A 21,815-nucleotide genomic window follows, 5' to 3' on the forward strand; every position below is an offset into this window, starting at 1 on the left:
AGCTCATCACTACTTAGCAAGCTGCCAGGTTTTGTGTCAGCTTTTTGTGACTTGTTTTTTTCAATATAACTACCTGGAAATTTATATCAAGCATTTGGACAAAAAAATACAGATTTCCTTAATAAATATACTAACTCCACCACATTTCTCTGCTGAATTCTCATTCACAGAAATATTTTAGGATTTAATAGGGCCCTTCTGCAAAAACAATGATCAGTGGTGTAACAAACACCTGTTTGTGCCAATTTCAGGACTCCATCACCCTCCTTTGCGGAGAAGCTGACCAAGAGCTAGATGCACACATAGCATGGCTTGCAGGACCATCCTGCCCCAGGCTGGCAAATGCTCTCCTTTCCCAATCCTTTGGCACAGACCATGTTCTTGGCAGCCTAAGTGTCTGGGTGACTTAGACTAGATCCCTGGATCAGAGAGAAAAGGTCAATTTTCTGTCAACACAAATAGAGGGGGAAAAGCTCCAAGCAGGAGTGCAGTGGCTGCATCAGCCACCTAGGTGCCCAGGGCAGGGGCATGTGCCTTGCAAGGGATGTGACCAGCCCCACACTCCAGCCCTGCTTTTGCTCCCAGCTGCCTCCTGGCCTGCAGTCGCATGACCTCAGCCTGTCAGGGAAGAGGCAGGCAGAGTGCATCAACTCCCCGGAGATTCAGGCGCTGGGTGGTTTCTTTTTCCGCTGCATTAGCCATTTCAGATGGGGCGCAGATGGGGAATCAGCAGCCTGTGCCCCCACACTGGCTCCCGGGGCCCCCAGGGTGTCTGACAGATGGGACAAAACCCTTGCGGGGCCAAAACATGTTTGGCATCACAGCTGTGGCTAGGGGAGAGGGGTGAAGCCCTTCAGCACATCGCCCAGCCCCACCAGCAGAATTCAGCCACAGACGATGGGCACAGAAGAGCTGCATCACAGGGACCTCTTCGGGACTCATGCCAGCTGTTCCAGTGGATGGAAAGACAGGTTTTCACCCACCTGTTCCCAAAGGACAGAAATTACTAGATTGGAGTGCTGCTGAGCAGGGCAGGGGACAGTCTTGTGCTGCTCCTGGGATGGATGGTTAAAGACAGCCTGTGGTGCTGGAGAGCAGGCAAGAGGCTTAGGATCAGGAGACGGGAAGTTGTAGGGAAAGAGGAGAATGCCTTCTGAAATACAGTGTACACTACTGGCACCCAGATGACAGAGGTGGTGCAGTCTGCTGCCAGGCGATGCGGGTGTAAAGCAGGTGCACTACTGTTTGGGTAGATGTGGAGCTAGAAGTGCTGAGAAAGAATGGGTTCAGTCTAGGAGAAGCAGTGTGAATGTGAACTCTGCATGTCACAGCCCCATTTTGAAGAGCATGGGAAGGTGCTGATGGATGGAGCCCCTAGACAAGCTGGAAGAGCCCAGAGATGGTGCTGCTACCCCTGTCTTACTGCCAAACAGGGAAAGCTTTAGGCCAAGGTGCTTCAAGCATTATGCCCGGACATAGTTTTATCCTGCTGGAAATAGATTTTTTTTTTCCCCATGGGGCTGAAGAAAAGCTGAGATCACCCAATGCTGGCAGGGAGGGTGGCTCTGGCACTGTGAAGCCAATGGAGAACAAGGCAGAGCTGTCTCCTCCTCAGCCACAGAGCCCAGCTCGCTCTGGGTGTGGTACTTATGTCAGTGACTTCACTGTGATGCACTCCTACCACCAGCACTGTCCAAAGCCTGTCAGAAGAGCACAGCATTGGACAACAACCTTGCCTACCACCTAACACACAGGTTACACAGTGCGTTCCGTGATCCTGGTCCTCAGAGATTGTTCCAGAAAGCCTATCCTCAAGTTTGATTGGTTAAAACCAAAGAAGTTTTCAGCTGCCCCTGAACAAAACACAGATACCCTGAACTTAGAGTGTATCTGTGAAGTGACAGCCTTCTTTAAGCAGTCTGCCAGACTTGTGCAGTGAACTCCTCTAACTGGGCTGTGAGATCTGGGGGGGTTTTCTAAGGCACAGCTCTTGACGGGGAAACCCCACTTTTACTTAAAAGAAAAAGGCTCAGAGGTCTTATTTAGAGCATTTAGAGCAATTCTAATGATGTGGCTGAGTGCTCTAAAACCTGCCGCAAGAGAGCTTCCAGCGACCTGTGAAAAAAAACAACACAAAAGCGGAAAATCAGTTTCGAGTGTTCAGACGGGGTTACTCCGGAGACATCTGCGCTCTTCTGCTTTTTGAAGTCGGACTGCGAGGGGAAGCCCCAGGGCTTTCTGAAGCCTTTTCTAGAAAAGGCTTCTGCTTTTTCTTTTTTTTTTTTTCCTCTTCTCTCTCCCCCTCCACCCCAACTCCCCCCCCCCCCCGGCTGCGGGGGGCGCTGAGGGGGTTTAAGCGCCGAGCAGAGCAGAGTACGGCACGTCCCGGCCCCGCGGGCTCTGGACGCGTTCCTGCCCAGCGCTGCTCTGGGCACGCGGGCCGGGCTCGGCTTTTCACGCTACTGCTTTGCTAATCCTGAAATAATTTTTTTTTTTTTAATCTTTTCAAGAAGCACGTGGTGCACTCCGCTCCCCTCCCCGTCATCGCTCCGACCCCCGCCCCCTCTCCCCTGCCCTCCCCTCCCGGCCCCGCCCCGCCCCGCCGGGCCCGGCCCGGCCCCGCCGCCCGCCCGGCCCGCGCCGCTCCGCGCCCACCGCGCTGGGGCCGCCGCGCTGCCGGCTCCGCTCAGGGCCGGGGCTACCAGGGCCCGCCCCGGCTCGGCACGGCCCTGCTCGGCGCGGCCCGGCCCGGCCCGGCCCGGCTCGGCGCGGCCCGGCGGGAGGGCGGTGCGACCCGCCGCGGCCGGCGATGGGAGATGGAGGGAGCCGGCGGTCCGGTAAGGGGCGGCGTGTGCCCTGCGGGGGCTGCGCTCAGCCGGGAACACTTTTTCCCATTTACTTTTGCATTTTTTTTCTTTTTCCTTCCCCCTCCCCCCCGCTTTATTTTTTATTCTTTCTATTTTCTTTTTGTTACCCTTTTTCTTTCCCTTCTTCCCGCACCCCTTTCCTCTTTCCTTTTATTGTTTTCCTTTTCCCCTCTTAATTTCTTTCTCTTAAAAAAAATTAAATTAAAAAAAAAAATCTCATTTTCACAGTTCCCTAAGGGAAAAAGCTCGGAGCCCACTTCTGTGCTCGTAACTGCTATATCCCGGGAGACACCAGCTGCAGCAGGGAAGGGACACTCAGGGCTTGGGACCCCGAGCCTGCATATTGTGCAGTTCCTTTTGCTTGTGTCTCCAAGTAACTTGTCTGTGTAACACATCAGCGCTGTGCTGCACTGACAGGCTCTCTCAATCTTGCCGAATTCTTGAATTAAACAAGACGTTTTCAGAATAGTCAGCGTTTGACTGAGTAGTAGCATTGCACTTTCAGGGCAATAGTGGGGTTGAGATGATTTCACCAAAAGTGTAAAACTGTAGAATATTAAACTATGCAAGCATGCTTCTGTGCAGTTGAGGTGCTATCTTCATCCTTGCTCCCGGGAACTGGAGCTACGTTTCTCAATGGGAACATAAGCATACAGTTGTAAAGAGTTTAAACTTAACACAAACCCACTGAAGTTACTAACTCCCATATAGGTATTTCCATGCTATAAACATCAATTACCTGGCTCCCACAGGGTCCAGTCAGTATATTGTCAGGCAAAGCCACATGTGTATGTTATTGAAGTGATTTGGGTGTGTAGTAGGCAACTGCAAGTACTATTAGTTTTGTAGCTTCAGTCACACTTTAATTCTGTCTGTGCATAGGACCATTTACACAGAAAGTCAAATGCATTATTTGTAATGGAACTGGAGGTTGCACACCCAGTGTTTGAAGCAATTGTAATAGACTGCTGAGAGTCATCCAAGCCTTTCTGGTTTAGCTAGTAGAAAGAAGCCTCTTTCTACTCCAGATGCTTTTTCATCAGTCATATCCTTAGTTGATGCATTTCAGCACATGAAATGCTCTCAGTGAATCTGTCCTAGCTCTGTTCATTTACACAGAGAGGGTTGGTTTTGGGGCCTGCTTTTGATGGGAAAGAGGTGAGGTTAGCCATGGAGGAGACCCTGTGCAAATGGACCCATTTAATTAGAGCCTTGGTTCATTGGGGAGTGTAAGACCATCCTTTGTGGTAGTGGGGATGTTAAAAAAAATCCAAGAAACTTACATGCTGCTGTTTTCAAAACTTGAAACAAGTTTTGAAACAAAAAATCTACGACTTCTTAGTCCACACAGAAAATTCTTGCACAACTGATCTATGTGAAAGTGGTTCTCTTGTGCTAATTGTGCTTAAGCGGATTGTTTGATTTACTATTTCCAGTTTTCAATTTGATCTCTGTGCCATCAAAGTGAGAAGGAAAACAGCAGTGAGGATCTTAATGAATGTGCTAGCAGCTTTTTTTTTTTCCCAGCAAATCCTTCTTTACTGTTATCAAGGTGCATACCTGAAAGACATGGATGTTGTTCAGAGTATTTGCCCTCCCTGCCTCCACACCAACACAGTTCTTTCTGTTCTTGCCCATTATGCCAGGCAAGGCTGGCAATTGATTTTGCAGCTTTGATATAAGAGATGGTTTGGGGTTTGATCCCTGTGGGCTGAAGAGGCAGGCTCTCTGCGGGAGTTCCATGGAGCATCTCTGCAGGCGCTTGTCTCCATGTGTGTGTTCTGAGACAAGTGCTGGAAGATTCAACGTTTAGGCAGCACAAGTTGTACACCACACAAGGCCACCAGTGTTAAAGTAAGGGTGCTTGGGCTGTGGCTGATAAACTGTCTTTGTGCATGCACACTAGCTGATTGCTTGAAACCATTCCTGCTTCATGGGGAGACAGACTGGCAGACCTGAGGGCTGGAGTGATTTTACTCAGGCATGTGTTTCTCTTTGAGAACCTCTATTTGCTTGCAAGGGTCTTGAGAGAGAGCAAGAGGCTGGGGTACTGCTGGGTGCTGATTTAAAGGTAATTTAGAGATAGCACAATGTAGTGGCCTAGTGAAGGGAGCCCAAGAAAGGGAGGGAGGGGGTTGTGTCTGCAGAATAAGATGATGAGTGTAGGTCTCCAGGGTACTGAGGAGTCAGCTGCCAAGCTGCTGTTCTTCAGCTGAGGCTGGACAAACCTGTGAACTGCTGCCAAAACTCAAAGATTGAGGCTGTCAGAGTATCCTGCTCCAGATCAGCTCTGCCTTCAGAGTGCTGAGGATCTCTAGGGCGCAGCAGCTGTTAAGAGTTGTTTGGTGTGAGTCTTACTGAGCTCACCCAGCAAAGGTGGGAGAATTGTTCTTCGGCTCAGCAGGGACATATGCCACCCACCATCCTTGAAGGGACATTTCTTTGCAAATGGTCCTGATGGAGAGCTGGCTTCTGGTGGAGCAGGGATTTCTTGATCTGCCTGTCCCACCCAGACCTGCTCTGTGACCTAGGTGGTTCATTGCATCGTGGTGGGTTGTAAAATTGTTTGTGGCTCCTTCCCTCTGGAAGTTTGGCTGAGAAGGGGGATGTGTGCTGGGGAGCTTCTCTGGACAGTCACTATACAGCAAAGTGGGTCCACAGATAAACAAATTCAGGTCTTGTGCAATTTGTGTCCTAAACTTGTGAATATCTTTCTAAACGGATTGATGCCCTCCAAAGCCCATCATCACAGAGACTATTTCCAGACCTTATTTTCTTGTTTGTAGTGATGGGAAATTGGGGTTGGGGGTTTGTGTGTGTTAGAAATAATTTTCTTCTGTTAGATGAAGAAGCTGTTTGAGACTAGCTTGAAGTGTCTGCCTGACACTTTCATTCTGGATGTAAATGTTCCATTACTCTCAGGAATGGCACTGTTTAAAGTATACTTCTGCAGTATGTTTCCAGATACTTTCTCTGAGTGCAGTTCCTCCTTGCTCTGAGATGTTTCTTGCTGTTTTGCCAGCTTCTGTTTGAGACCACAGACTCCTGTGATGCTAATGCATCCAAACATTTATTCTCTGCATTAAAGACATGAGCAAGGCAGGTTGTGGATGGTGCTTAAAAGCAGGGTGGGGTGAGAGCTAGCCCTCTGGGTTCTGGCTTGGTTGCTACAGGGTTGAATCAGGAGTCAGAGCAGCTTGGTTATTATCTAGCCCTTGAAGCTTGAATGGCTCCTGAATTGACTGTACTTCCTGGATGCTGTAAGAAAAAAAACCTGTTTGGGCACTGGATCAGGCTGTTGTCAGGGATCAAGCTGTCCATCAGAGTGTGAGCACTGCATTTCCACCTCCACTGAGTACCTCAGCCACTAGTGATGGCTATGGGAAGTATGTGATGTTTGCTATGGCTTCCTTTGCTAACTGCATGAAAAGATTTTCAGTGTTGCAACTGCTGGGCTAAGCCGAAGGAAACCAGGCTGGAGCTGGCTTCTGAGGATGGCCTGCAAGGGCAGAAACACACTGGTCACTGCCACGCTTGCCAAGAACATCATGTCACAGCCGCAGCAACTTTTTGCTGCCTGGTGAAAGGACTGTCTTGCCCAGGACCAGGGGTTGGACTTGACGATCACGATGGGTCCCTTCCAACTCAATGTATTTTATGATTCTATGACTGGAAAGAGGCCCTTGTTTTGAAACTGTGTTGCAGTAGTTTGGGAGTAGTTTTAAGAAAACAACCTAAATGGCACATATTACATAATACAAGCCTCCCTTTTTGCAGAAGCAATGAATGGGGCTTGCTTTCTCTTTTTGGCGTGAAATGGCACAGTGGAAGAGGTGGCTTAAAGTATACTCATTATTTTTTTACAACAGTTTTCAAATAGGAAGTGTCACTTGAGTAATAACTGCATCTCCCAGGCTGAATGATTGCCAAGTGTGATGGCAAGATGCGCTTAGGCCTGGGATATGTCTGCATGTCAGTGCTAACAGAAGAATGCTTGCCAGGGAAGCCCTGTTCTCAAGAGGAAACAAATTCTAGTACCAGCAAGTTCTGGTTGTTGTCAGCTGTCTTGTCTGTGGACTTGCTATGACTTAATGAGGAAGAAAGAAGAGGTATTAACTTCCTCACCAGTGGGACATGAGCACCAGCTGGCCTCTGTTGTGCTGCTTGTGGGGATGTAACATCTCTGATGCCTTCTGCCTTCCTGCCACAGCTGAAACGGCCTGTTGGCTCCTGGCCGCTTGCGGGGGAGCTTGCGGGGCCATAGCTGCCTGACAAAGCTGCAGTCCTTAAGGTGCACTTTCTTAGCAAGCAAATAGTCTTACAACAATATTTTGAGTTCCGCAGTACCTGCCTGTCAGGAGAAATTTGTTGATGTGTTTTCTTGCTTCTGCCTCAATTGTGCCAGAGATAAGATGGCTCAGATCAAACTTCAGTCAAATTTCTGTTCCAAAAATCTTCTGTTAAATCTAGGTAAAGCTCAGAAGAAATTCACCTCAGCTGAGGTGAAAGCTGTAAAATTAATTTAAATGTGTGATATGAAATAATCATGCAGAATCAATAAGCTATGTCTATGTTTGCAGAGGTACCTACCTATGCCTTTTTGCATACTCTGTTGCTGTAATTCTACAGTTTGCACTTGCCACAGAGAAAATGCAGGTTTTTTCACTTCTGCAGATGTAAATTTTTCCAGTGTAGAGTGATCTGATGGTTTGGTGTGGGGTGTTTTTTGTTTGTTGGTTGTTTTTTGTTTTTTGTTTTTTTTTTTTTTTTAGCTTGGACACTATCTTAAACTATGTTTATAATATTGGTTTGAAACATGAAGATGAGCTCCCCAGTACCCTGTCCTTCCATCCATAAAAGCAGTGTATGTTTAGCTGGACATAAAGAATGTACAGCACACAGCAAAGGATGCTGTCTGTAAATTTTCAAGGGACAGCAGATGTTTGCTAGGGTTTTGGGAAGAATTTGGTTGCTTAAAGATACAGAACTAACTTCTGGTAGGCTCATAAGGTATTTAGGTATATTCAAATTTTAGCTTCCATGGAGTAGAAATCCATGTGGAGCAGAAGACTATAGCCTGTCTAAATGTTGTTCTGCTATCTGAGATGCACTACCTGCTGAAGAAAAGCGGTCTGTCAGTTTGCTAAATATACTGGAACAGACTGAACAAAACCAGTAGATGCAATATGTCTACTACATGCATCACTGAATTTAGGTCTTGTGCAATTTGTGGATAAAATATACTGTATTTGCACAGTTTTTCTTAAATTATATCCTCACCCCAACACTTTTTGACATAACTTGGGAAAAAATACTTGCACCGTGGCTTTATAAAAGTTTGGGGTGTTTTTTATTATCTCTATGTGTTATGTCTAAGAACATGGTGGTTCAGACAGTGAGCTAAAGCCTTTTTCTCAGAGGACTTGTTTTGATTCTTGTATATACCTTAGAAATAGTGCACAAGTATCCAGAGGTCCATACAGCATGCATCAGAAATCACTGACTTGGCAAATACAAAATGCTGAGTGACCTTTAATGGTAAAGTGTAATCATACAGACTTTGAATTAATATGCTGTCCACAACCATGCAGTTACAGCTCAGACAGCGTCAGCCTTTGCATAATAAAAAGCATTTAATTCTGTGTAACAGCCGACTTCTTAACAACTTCAACCAAACAACAAAGCAAACATCTCTTTATGGGGAGAAAAACTCAAGTGCAGGTCTAAAACAAGGTGACCAGACTGGAAGCAAATTTTACCTGCACGATACCGCTGCTAAGGCATTAATTTGAGGGTTTTCTGTCACTGTTCCCAGTTTCTTTTCCTAAGCAGCAAGTCTTTTGCTTCATTTCTGAACTGAGCCTCTCTTAATGCACTGAATTTCTGTGAAGTCTGCCTTTGCACAGGAAGAGCAGCTTTGACAGTATCTGCACCCTTTCAGTTTTGCTCTCTCCAGCCTGACTGCTTCCTGTGAGGCTGCTCATCGTAAACAAATCCTGTGCTTGGAATAATGGCATAAGAAGCCTGCAGTGCCCTGGTGCCTTTCAGTGATCCCTGGGGTAAGCTGTGGAGTGTTGTTGTGGTGATGACTCAAGAGGAGCTGGCTGGGTGGTACCAAGCCTGAGGTCTGTCCAGTGCACAGCCATGCCAAAGCCTGATGAGCAGGTAATAGTGACTCACTGCATTGGTGTGGATTCAAGGCTGCTTAGCCCAGGAGCATGTATGTGGTCATGGAGGTCATTAGATGCCCAGGAAGAGTTCAGCTTAGAGATTCATGAGAAGGATGTGATTTCTATATTGTTAGGGATTTGTATCCCCTGAGCTTGTTCACTCTCCTTGTCAGGTGTTTTGGTTTCTGTGATGTTGCTTTGCAAGGAGGTTGATGATTTTGACTACAAACTGTACAAGGAACCATGTCCTTTTGGGTGTGGTGCTGACTCCCAATACATTCTTTTGTTGTCTTCTCTGGCTGTTGCATAAAAAAAAAAAGGTGCTAAATTACTGATTTTTCTTTGTTTTTTTACAGACCCCTTATCACTGCAAGCACTTCTGCCACATCTCTCAGTTGCCTTGTAGTTGAAAAGTCTTATATGATCCTCTCTAAAATCCCAACTCTTGGTTGGAAAACAGCTATAGGCAATGCTCTCACACAAGCCTGTTCTTTCCTCCCCACCTTCTGGCTTTCTATACATCTCTGTGCAACTCCTGATAGTTAGGAATTAGTTTAAAACCCAAGCTGAGATTTCTTCTCTTTCAAAACCTTGGCTAGCATTAAGTTTTAGCAGCTCCAGCTGAGATTAAACCATGAAAGGCTCCTGTTCTTTTGAATTTTAATCTATTTTACTAATGCTTTAATTCAAGAATTGCAAACATGTGTTATTAGTGTGGGGAGATATGAGGAAAACACAAGTATGGTGTATGAGGTCACATGGAATTAAGCACTACAACCCTTGCTAGTGGTCTTACTGTGAGCACCCACACTCTTCCTGTGATGTTGGTGCACTAGGTTTCACCACTTAGCAAGTTTATTTTAATGCCAGCTTTCTGCATTTAATCCTGTTACTCAGGAAAGTGAATTAAAAAAAGCTCAACAGGCATAGTCTTTTCAGAACAATTGATATGACCTGTCAAAAGCAGTGAAGCTTGCTAAGCTTTTGGCCATGCAGGGATGATGTGACAGCAGAGGCAGAGCTCTCAATGCAGGATTCTGTAAAGACTTGTCTATGACACTGTAACTTGCTTGAAAAGATTTTAAAATCTGTGGGAACCTTCTGTCCATCATTCCTGCTGAGAACATAAGCTTACTGTATCAGGATATTTGATAGGTTGCTGAGAGGCAATTGAATTTTTTGCTAATAGAGATATTGGTGAAGCAATGAGAATGGAACAAGCACAGCCTGGGATTAGAAATGGTCCAGGTGTGGCTATGAAGTTTTCCATAGTAGACTGTGATTTACAGGCATTCTTAAAGGCTTTTTTCTGCTTTCCTGCAATACTGCTGCGTTCAGTAGCAGCCTCAGTGAAACCTCCAAAAGGTGCTGCCAGTGCAAGGATTGTTGCCTGCAGTCAGGGAGCTGACATCCAGTGGTGGTATGGCTGAGGGAGAAGGCAGAGAGCTCTGGGAAACAGAGCTGTGCACATGCGAAAAACATGTAAGACTGAGGCTTCCTCATGGTATGGCTCAGCTGTGGAGACATGCATCCACGTGCACCTCTCTGTCCCAGCCAGCTGCTCTTCATGAATGGTCCTTAGGTCCCTTCCTTCTGATGTTTCCCCTTAGCATGAGGGGTCTCTTGCTGTGCAGAATTTTGGCTGACTCTTGCTCTCTGAAGATTCATGCTTGAGCACCCATCCTGTTTTGCTTTTTCTCAAGCACTCTCTCCCCAGGTCTCCTGGAAGGGTGAGTCTGTCTTAACAGCATCTGTCCTTTCAGGGAGTCTGAAAAATTCCAGACTGGAATTTTTCATTTAATTATCTGCTCCTTTGAATACTTCCTTCTTATTAGACATTTTCAAGAAAATGTATGACCTTAAGTGTGAATGCTTCAGGAGGCATGGGTTTATACTGTTTCTTTGTGCTCGGACTGACCTATTCCTTGTCAGCAGCTGTAGACAATGTTATCCCCTTCCACTGAGACAGAGCCCAGCTCTCCTGTCAGCTCAGCTGAAAACTGTGGTGAGATAGCAAGAGTTTGATATTCTTCAGTTAAAGCTCTGTGAGATGTAGGTACATGTCTTGGTTTGAGACAAGTTAGGAGGAAATGTTCACCCCAAGACAGTATGAAAAGAAAAAAAAGGCCTCAAGACAAAACCTGTTTGTCCCAAGAAAAGGTCCCAACCAGAACCTCAGTGAAAGTCCAAAGAGGATGCTTTGGTGCTTTTCTTCTGTGGAGAAAGGAGAAGCATTTTCTTTAGCTTTTTATGACTCATTCTACCTATCTAAAAACCACTAGTATTTTTGGAGGGCAGTTTGATGGGATCTTATGAGTTGAAATGAAATTTGTCTGGAGAGAGAACTCTGCTTCAGGAAAGACAGCACCTGGCTCTCATCAGGAGCTAAAGACACCTCTCAAGGGTGAATTGTGGGAACAATTTCTCCTTGCAGATACTGACCTGCTGCTCCATTTGCATATCCAGACAGCAGAGCAGAGGCAATGTGTGTGTGCTTTGTGCCCGGCTGACTTACCTGTGCTTGGCGGCTCCTGCTGGAGTAGCAGGAACCCTGTGATTTTAGCATGCTGCTGCTGTTCAATTCAGTGCTGAGACACTGAATCAGCAGCTTCATTCCTGTGCTGGCCTGAAACCACCACAAGCACCATGGGCTTATCCTAAAGAATCTCTCTGCTCCCTAAGCATGAAACAGAAGGCCAACAAAGTGGGATCTCTGTTGGCCCATGCCAATACCTTGGGTGAAGTCAATAGAAACTGGTCCAGTGTGTTGGCAGGAGGTCTGAGGGGTGAGGACTGTCAAGTATAAACTAATGCACCCTCATAAATGTTATCTAAAATTTACTGAGAGGCAAATGCAGCCTTCCTAACTCCTGACCAAGAGCTATGACCTAGAGAAGTAGGCTTGATCAAACATGTTCAAACAGGCAGAAAGCACTCCAAGAGCAATGCACAAATGGGTAGGAACTTGCTTGCCTCTCTGCCTAGAGCATCACTGGAGTGAAAAATAATATGTATAAGGCTTATAAGAAATGTATGTACAGCTGTATGTACCCTGATTTAAGGGTATTGGTGCTCTAAGCGTCACCCTCTCCAGCAGTGACAAAGACAAGATGCATCAAAAGTGGTGGTTAAATCTCTCTGAGGGAAGCAATTATGAAATGAGCTGACCTGGATGCAGATTTCTTTGCCCTTGAGCTGAGAAAGAAGGCTTAAGCAGGAGTTTCATATCCCTTTCAATCTTGCTTGTATTTAATCTTTGCTAATGCAGCTTGAAAGCACCATGAATGTTTGTCCAGCCCATTTCTGGGCTCCTGGTTTCAGGGCATCTTGACTTCTGCAAGGCTGGGGTGAGTGGTAGATCGAAAGAAAGAAAGAAAGGAGGGCACATGTCTCTTGATTTGTACATTGGTAAAGCAGTAGTCTTAAAAACTAGCTCTGACTTCAAAGCATCCTCATTCTTTCCTGCTCTTGCATTCTTTTTTTAATATTTCTTGTTTGGATGAAATATGGTAAACTTACCATTAAGCCTGGGTCTGGACTTTCTTTATACATCCTTTTAGTGCTCTGAGAACCTAAATAGATGTTAAATACAGCTGTTCCCATATACAAGCCAGTATCTGTAATTCTCATCAGCAGCATTGAGCACTTCTGAAAATCAAGTTACCCCTTTCAGATTGAAAGACTAAGATCTTGCAGCCTCTGTTTGGGCACCTAACTCTAATAAATTATGCCCTATACACTGAAACCCCATTAATTTGACAATTTACTTTTGCCTGTTACTGGATAATGCAGAGGGTGCTGTGAGCTGGAGTTTTCTTCTTTGCTTTACAATATGGTACAGGCAAATAGAGATCCTTGGAAGATGTGTTTGCTGACAGGGATGCTCAGTGCAGCAGATGTCTATGAAATCTCAAAGAGCAAGGCTGAGGGATGGAGAAGCAGTGTCTCAGAGGGATATAGATCAGAAATTCCTTACTACTCAGGAACTGGACTGTTCCATTCATTTTATTTTCCATTTCATTTATCTGTCACTGGGATTTGGCACTAGCTAGTTGTTAGCCATCCCATCCCTTCACATCCATCTGAGTAGACTGAATTTTTGTCTGGCTTTATAAGCTATTCCTGTCTAAGTTGTTGCAGACAAAGAGCCTTCTCCTGTGTACTCTGGCTTCAGCTATTCATTTTCTAACCCTTGCTACCTCTCTGCCAGTGAATGAATGCAGCCCTGTAAAGACAGGACAGATGTGGAGATTTCTTACAAGCTCATTTTGTCATGCTTGTGGTAATCATCTTTGTGCTAGGAAGCCCTTTATCTGTTCCATCACATCTTTACCAAAGGACTGGATAGGCTGGTAGCATGTGCATCTACGTACTGGCAGCCCTAGTGCGGAGTAGTTGGACTAGGGAATGGTAAATAAATTAGTCCAAGACCCCTGTGCAAGATTGGCCGTTGACTTAGGGCAGAGTGGTGTTGGACTATAAATCTTGCAGAACTGGCACAGTGCAGAAAGGCAGGAGAAAAAATGGGTGTAAAAGGCCAGGAGAACCTGGAGCAAAACCATTCTAGGGCATGGGGCAAGATAGCTATTTGCCAATATGCTCTTGGAAGAAAGTGTAATTGTTGGACAGATGGTCTAGGAGGAATATATGCATTTGTGATTCCATCCATCTCTGATTAAAGAGCTGTGACTATGTGTTCCTGTGAAGTATGTGTCCCTTGTACTTTGAACTTCTGTTTGTATCTGACGCTTTTCCTGAGGTATTTGATAGAAATGCGTAAAAGTTATTGTTGTCCTGGGGGGCAGAATGTTCCATTTAACTTTGTTTTTTAAAGAGTGTTTTTGTAAGCTAATGCTTTCACCAATATAAACCATGCTGTGGCTTGCTATGCCACAACAAGTGACTGCCTCATATGAATATAAAGTTCACTGAAGAATTTATAGAGTTAGTGATTTATTTTATCTGTCACTTCAAACAGCAGAATTATGGGCTCTGTCTTGCCCAGCCGGGAAGAACCTTAATGCTGATTCTGGGTAGTTTCTGTACTACAGTTTATTGCTGGTGTGTGCTTTCTCTTAGAGATTTGTTTTGTCACTACCTGTCCAGAAAAGTAGAAAAGTATTTTGATCTTAGTCCTGTAGCCTTTCTCTCTTCTGAGAAACTGGATCTTTACTCTGTCAAAGTGTTTCTTACAAGAAGGGAGCAGTGGGAAGATGTTGGTGGCACCAGGCCTGGGTAGAATGGGTTGCTCAATCCATCTGTCCATCCACCCCTCCAGGTGTGTTCCCCTGCTCAGTGGGCTCACCACCCTGTGTCCCTTCCCTGCCTCCGGGGCAGATAAGCAGGTTTGACTTGTGTGGTATGGTTGTAAAACCAAGCTGGGCTCTTTTCCTGACCTACACAGTGGTGGTCATGCATGGACTGCCCAACAGAGACCCTTAGACAGTACTCCATGCTTGTTGCATCCTTCTTCCCTTTTTAAATCATCCTTGTTGTAGTCCTTGGTCCTCACTTTCTCTGCCCCATTCTCTTTTCAAAGAAATAGCCTGCCCCATTTCTGGTTTTCCCATGGGTCCCAGTTTATGACATACATAAACCAGAAATTTGCTATTTCTGGTACTGTTTCCTTGATATTTTTAACCCTAATTGGTATTATTGAGATAGTTGACCAGAGCTGCTGGCCTTTCAGTGGGTAAGCTGGCTAAAGAGTAGGTAAACAGTGGTTGGGTGCTCTAACATCTGTGTTAGATCTTTGTTCTTAATACTAAAATTCTTGGATTCAATGACACAGAGGTGAGCTTTTCAAAAGTGCTCTGAGTCGACCCACGTCTACTCTGGATGATCTTGGTGGTGACAGAGTGAAATTAATACTTCAGAAGTGGTGCCTGAAGGGATTTCATATTCCTTCTCCTGTTTTTTCACTAAAAGGTAGATAAGCTTTGTTTATTTTGACTCTAGGCAGAAGCACTTGTGCGGGATAATGACGTATCGGCTCATGCCCAGAATGTTGCCAAGGCCAAATATGAATTTTTATTTGGCTTGGAAGAAGAGAAGCCTTCAAGAATGGGTAAGTGCTGTTCATTACTACTGTCTAAAAAAAAAAAAAAAAAAAAAAGCAAAACAAACAAAAAACCCCCATAAGCCACTCAGGAAAGTTTTGCAGAAGCTGCTCACTTAATGACCCCCATGAGGGCTCACTCACTGTGCTGTGCTGCCCTTTGCAAGTACTGGGCTATAGGATCCTGCTGGTATGGCCCCAGAAAATGACAGTGGTTCCTTGTCTTATACCCCTGCTGTTCTTTCTGGCTTGTGGGGGCCACCGTGATGTGACAGCAGGGACTCGTGCTGGAGACACATTGGTGGAGGGAGTCCTTACACTTCTCTGCAGTAGAGTTGTTCAGCCACAAGTTCTGCAGTTGCACATGCTGAAACATGGCCATTTCTGCCTGGAGGTCCTTCCAGAAATGCACTTTGTGGTCTTTCTACAGGTAGAGGTAGGTGAGATTTTAATTTAGATACTTGAGGTGGTACCTGAACTGCTCTGCCCTATGTAGTCAGTAATTCCAGAAGTCCAGGTGCAATATCTAATGTTATGCCTAAGGATCTGTCGTGTTCCTATTGTCTTCTTGTAAATAAATACTTCTTGTAAATACATTTTCTACCTTTTCAGAGCCCAAGTTTAGATGAAAATAAATGTAGTTATTGTAGCTATTCCTCTTGCCTCATCAAAATTATCAACAAGCCCTGCCTTCTTTGAAAAAGCATTTCCTCAAGCTGTTCTCTTTGTACCTTGATCCTTTCTAATTGCAAACTTTCTGGAATGTCACTTAATTAAAGAAGACTCCCTTCTTGCCAGAAAAAGGCAGCACTTTGTTCAGAAACAAACTGTGTAGGCGTCTCAACTTCAGTAAGAAAAGGAAAAAAATAATAACAATTCTAATAATAAAAGATAATAAAAAGCAGAACTTGAGTTTTCTTCCTGGATTTTGTAAAGTTTAGTCGTCCACTTAGGAAATCCTAATTGCAAAGTGGAAAAAATCCACATTTCCAAAAAGAGAAAAAACTCTCAAAAAAACCCCAAACCAAAAGGACCACATTTAGGAATTTTAAATACTCTTCCAAATTGCCACAAAATGTGTCAGTTTATTACATGAATCATGATGACCTAATTTCTTGCTTGGAAAGACACAGTGTGAGAGTACTGTCAGCAGGCATTGGTACAAATCCAGAGATTGGTATTAAATAAAGTATGCTGTGTCTAATAAATCCAAGTGAGTCTATTGTTACTAGCAGCCAAAACAATTATCAAATATGACGGGTATTGTGAGCTTAGTACTGAGCTCTAAAATAAAGGGTGGCAAAGAGTAAGCCAGATATATTGACTTCTATGCCTAATTCTCTGTATTTTTCCTGTGCTGCTTCTTGCCTTGTTTCTGGATCTCCTCCTGTTCCTCTTTTACTGAGAAACTACCATTAGAGGCTAAGAGTTAGCAAAATAGGCCTGATTTTAAAGGATCCTCACAGGAGGGTTTGTGAATATTTAACAGTGGTTAACATACCACATTTGTGAATTGCACCCAAAAACTGGGTGACATTGTGCCTACGCAGACTGACCTCATGCTGTCACAGACAAATGCATCCTCCTCCTTCTCTTCCAAGTTGTTTGACCACCATGGATAAATGAGAGTGGTTCTGCCCCTTCTAGTTTTTTTTCAAGCGAGCAGTTTTTAACTGCTTATTAACTGGAGGTGAATGAGGACAGGGTGACTCAGGGGACAGAAGTACAAACTCAAGGCTTTTGCGCACCAAATCATGCTGTTTTTTGGATTTGATACATGTCAAATATGTCATGACATATGCTTTTGGGGGAAGAGCTGTGCTTGAAAGTCTTTCTGTTCTTTTCTGTGTTAGATGGGAAGGGAGAAAACACTACTAAAATCCAAATAAACATGCTACTCTCTGAAGTTCTTTTAAAAGAAAGAAGACATGCTTTTTAGGGGTCAAAGTATGAAGTATTTCAGGCAAATAAGTGACAGGGGCATGGCCAGGAGAAATGTTGGTGTTTAAACTTGATCAAAAAAAACAACTTTTGGGCAGTTAGGCTGAACTTTAATTTATGTAACCTAAAGCAGCTGACCTGTGCTATGGCTAGCCTCAGAAATGAAATGTAGCGTGGAAGCTGCTGAACAGCTTAATTACTACTGCCTTCTGGTTTTTCCTTTCTCTTTTGGCCACAGCCATGTTACTGTAGCCCTGCTGATGCTGCCGAGGATATCCATGTCTTGACTGAGCACTAAAACACTTGCATGAGACAAGCCAATTCACAAAGAAGGAAAAATAATTGGGAGGCAACTGTGCAAACATTTCTGTTTACCCAGGTGGGAGATGGCAGCTTTTGTTAATAAGCTCCCATGCTGATTTTTACCTTCCAAGTTGAAGCTGCTGGTCATTTTCAGATGAGAGAGGGGAAAATAAAAAGTTAGATTGCTTTAGAAGAGGTGTTTCATCAATGATACTCAGATGCTAATAAAGCTGTCACATGTAAAACGTTTTCTCTCCTTTGCTGTCTTCAGTCTGGTTTTATCTGGGATATTTGTGATCACTGATGCCCTAATATGCTCTTGTCTTTAATGCATGAACCCCTTGTCTGGGTCCTCTTCTGTCTTGTCCATTGCCCATCCTCCTGCCCTGGATGCATTACTTGGAGCAGAAGCCACGGTCCAAGCCCCCAGGACCCTCCTGTTGTGGAAGGGTTCAAGACATACATCTCCCTGCAGACCCCTCCCCCTGGGGGAGTGGGGAAGATGCACCACAGTTGTCCACGTGGCTCTGCACAGCCTGGCCACCTTCCCTGGCAAAACCCCAGCCTTCTGCCTTCCAGCTAAAGAAAATGTTTTTTAGAAACTGAATTTAGTTGGGTTGGACAAGACCTCTTCTCAGACTGACTGATATAAAAGGCCTCTTGTTGTATGTGGAAACATACATTCCTCCTCTGGAAACTGCTGTGGAAACAGTGATCTCTATTGAGCAGACTTTTCTCCAGGCTTGGCTGTGCTACAGGCCTGATTTTTATGACTTTGCTGTTAATGCATTTAATGACCAAAAAGAAAAAAAAAAAGTCACGGCCACATGACTTAGTCTTAAAAATGCTTCCTTGGGGAAAAAGTGGGGGATACTACAAAATAATTCCTTAAACACAAAGGCCAAATACCCCATAATTCTGTTATATGAGAAAATAAATCCAAGACCGTTGTTAGGAAGAAAATAGCTTCTTAAGATTAATAAACAGTCTTTTCTCTGATGCTTCTGAGAGGAGAAAGCTTTCATCCCTCCTCTGTACTAGAGGTTTAATCTCATCCTTCACAAAAAAGCCGTGTACAAATACTGCCTGTGTTGCTATGCAAATCCGGTCTTTCCCAACAGCTGCTGGAAGAAGCTTAGTTTTGAATTCCTAGTGAAACAAATAGCTTTTTGGAAAGCCTGTCACTTGCTGTTTTGTGTTCAGTGAGGTGTCATGAGGCAACTGATCTCATTTAACATCTTGCTTCTGCCAAAAGAGATGGTCCCAGACACATGCTGCCACGGATTGTTTCATGCCAGTTCTTGTGCTCATCTGTGTGCTTAGCAAGCTCAAGCCAGCAAAAACTGAGTAAAAACTGCCCCCTCCCAGCTAAAAAAAAAAAAAAAAAAAAAAAAAAAAAAAAAAAAAAAAAAAAAGGCAGCAAAAAGCACCAAAAGAATTCTAAGAAAAGGGCTTATTTTCTCCTGGCAGTGTGTGCTGAATCACCTTTGCAAAGGGGTCAAACAATGCCAGATCTGACACGTGAAAGAAAATCAAACACATACTTTGACCCATACAACATAGCCATTCCTGAACCGTAATCACAGAAATTATTGCTTTTTGCTTTAGAATTTCTAAAACTTATTTGAAGACCAAAGGAAGAGCACAATAGCTGCTCTTTTGTAAAAGTAAAGCCTTTTGGGGGTTCTATGCTGCTGATGTCAACAGCATTAAGAAAATTATCCCAGTATCTTTACTTACATACTAGGTTGTTCTTAATCTTGCGCCTTGCTTGTTTGCTTTGTTACTTCAAGGCACGCATGTCCAGCTCTGCTGCATCCTCCTTTCATTGCATGGAAGTTGCATCTTTCTAATTTTCCCTGCAGGAACTGCCCTCAGACCACAGGCACTCATTGCATTGTTCTCATGATAGCCCAGACTGCTGATTGTAGTCTTGCCCAGTGCTCCAACTCTGTTGTTTTCCATTTTGAGGTACCACCCTTTGCCATATTTTCATCTCTTGCTCTTTCCATCTCCAGGCAATCCTGAAAGTCTGGGCTCTCTGGTCTCATATCTTCCTCTGCAGCTCTGCTTTCCTTAAAAGGTGCAAAACTGCATTTTCTGAAGGTTGGAGGACTTCTGATTTTCACATTAATTTTGCTTAATTATGGGGAAGGATTGGTACATCTGATGTCATGCAGCATTTACTAGGAGCACACACAAGGCTGGAATACAGAAGGCTAGGAGCTGTGGTACCCCTCTTCCCTGTAATTAAAATTCCATCATCCTGTTGTGCATACTTGACTTTATCAGTTTATTGTTGTTGTTTCTAGTGTCCCACTGCATTTTCTGATATACAGAAGACCTGCAGGAATTTTTAAATCATAGTGTGTAATCAATAGTTTTCTCATAAATATCCCTGATGTTTGGCATTGCTGATCGGCAGTGGTGCAAAAAGAAGGTTAAGTTTTTAAATGTAAGTCTCCAGAGGTACTGTACTAGAAGGTATTTTTCCAGTTGCGTTTGTGTATTATAGAAGTGATTACCTCTTTGGCACCAGCATGTTCACTGGCCATGCTGAGTGCTCCTCTTTTACTCCAACATTGAATAAAACCAGGTCATTTTTGGATGCTCTGAAGAGCAGCAAGCTCTTACAGTGCTGTCAGAAGAGAATCGTGCGTATGGAAAAATAAATGCTGGTGCAGGAGGACAGGTTCCATTGTGCTCTGCATGTTGGCTGCAGAGGTGGAGTGGTGAAGCTGTCTTGCTATCTCCCTTGAAATTCTGAGTCCCGTTTCCTGAGGCTAGGGGAAACTAAGACATGCTCTGAAGCTGTCAGGTGTGATGTGATGGATGTCTGGGTTTCCAGTGCGGGGGAGAGGAAAACTAAAGGGGGCACAAGGCATTATGCTAAGTCCCTTGCTCCACAGGAGGAAATTGTATGTCTTGTGACCTCCACTTGAAAGCTGGATAGTTCAAGTTATCATAACCTACAGCTGTAGGGAGGAGATTACCACATCCTCAACTTTCTAAACAACAGAGCTGTTTGAAGGCTAAGGGTTTAGTACAAATAATCATTAAAACATGGACTGTTTGTTTATTATTTATTAAAGGTGCATTATTAAGCACTCAGAAGTTAGGAACTGCCAGAGTTAAGACGGTATATGTCTCCCTGTCTGCGCTCTGTTGGCTGAAGCTGAGAGCCATGCTGATGTGAGCACACAGATATTTGGGGACCTTGTGATGCTGGCAGTCTGTCAGTGTCTGGCTACATCAGATGCTCTGAGCACACGTGGCACCGACTGAACTTGGCTGAAGCTGGCAGGACTCAGCAGCACTTTCCTGGAGGCTGTCAGGCCATCCCCTTCCATCAGACAGACAGAAAATGGATCATGCAGATCAGTGGGTACAAGAGGAGAGGCTCAGCCAGCTGATTGGGCTTGTTATATGCAGGTACAGTGGGGCACAGCTGTATTTTTACCTGTCATCATGGCCTCCTCTCCTTGGCCTCAGCCCCATCATCTGGTGAGATCTGCAGCACACCAGCACAAACCCTGTATTGTGCTGTAGCCTTGCTTCATTTCTGAAGCTTTCTGAAGGAAATGATGCATGTTAAGTTGCTGTTGATATACACACGGAGAAGGCATTTAAATAAAATTATGTGGGTAAATGCAGTTCTGGCCTGGTATTGGACTGTAACACAGAGTACAGCATGTATTTTTCCTGTTCACAGTTCACTGCTTTAACAAGTACCTTCTGCCTTAGATCCCTGTGTTGTTTATTTAACTCTATCCAGCTTCCTGAGGAAGGGAATCTCATTCACTGTGAGAGCCTGCTGAAAAGTTTCTATGCAATGTCCAACTGCACCTTCAGCAACAAACACTTGGAGCCTGGGAGATGAATATGTCCCTCTGTGTCCTATTTTTGTTTTAGCTGGACATATAATTTGAGATCCATCTCCTGGGGTGCTTTAAGAACTGCCTAGCAAGATTACTCTTAGCTTGATTAATTCACCCCAAACCCTGAAATGTAGTAAAGAACATCCTTTTCTGCAAATGTATCTGGTTTCTGGATCTACAAAAATCCAGAGTTTCTGAGATTGGTGCTTAGAAGTGAGGGATTTTTAAGCCATTTTGGCTTGCTCAAAGCAACTTTCCAAGGGTTTTGAGAGGATTCTTTAAATATACAGTATTTTAAATATATAACATTAATTACAAGTGAATTTAGAGAGGCTGTAAAGTCTTTGTAGATGCTGAAAGTGTCAAAGCAGCTGTGAGATGTCACTGCTTTGGAAGTTTCTTCTTCAGGTGAAGGCTCTTAGGGAGCCTTTAAAGTAATTCTTGCTAATTACTGTGTGTATCTACACTTAGAAAATCACCTGTTACCTGCTTCCTTTCTAAATCACAGCAGCAGAAAAGAAAATTTCATTTTCTTTTTCGATCTGTTGTTTACATTTTGGGTTTCAGACTTCTCCAAACATAAGTCTTAAATCAAAAC

General features: G+C 44.2%; 1 protein-coding gene across 3 annotated transcripts in view; it reads left to right on the plus strand.

The window, feature by feature from the left end:
- Positions 1-2,642: 2,642 nt before the first annotated feature.
- PSD3 (pleckstrin and Sec7 domain containing 3) overlaps positions 2,643-21,815 on the plus strand; it is a 142,198-nt gene continuing 123,025 nt past the window's right edge. For all 3 annotated transcript variants that reach the window (XM_083882987.1, XM_083882986.1, XM_083882985.1), the window contains exons 1-2: positions 2,643-2,837; positions 14,996-15,104. In XM_083882987.1, coding sequence (XP_083739113.1) covers positions 2,817-2,837; positions 14,996-15,104 — 130 coding nt within the window. In that variant the 5' untranslated portion in view covers positions 2,643-2,816. The remainder of the gene's footprint in view (positions 2,838-14,995; positions 15,105-21,815) is intronic.

Source organism: Zosterops lateralis (genome assembly GCF_965231275.1).
Source record: "Zosterops lateralis genome assembly, chromosome: Z".
NCBI classification, from domain to species: Eukaryota; Metazoa; Chordata; class Aves; order Passeriformes; family Zosteropidae; genus Zosterops; species Zosterops lateralis.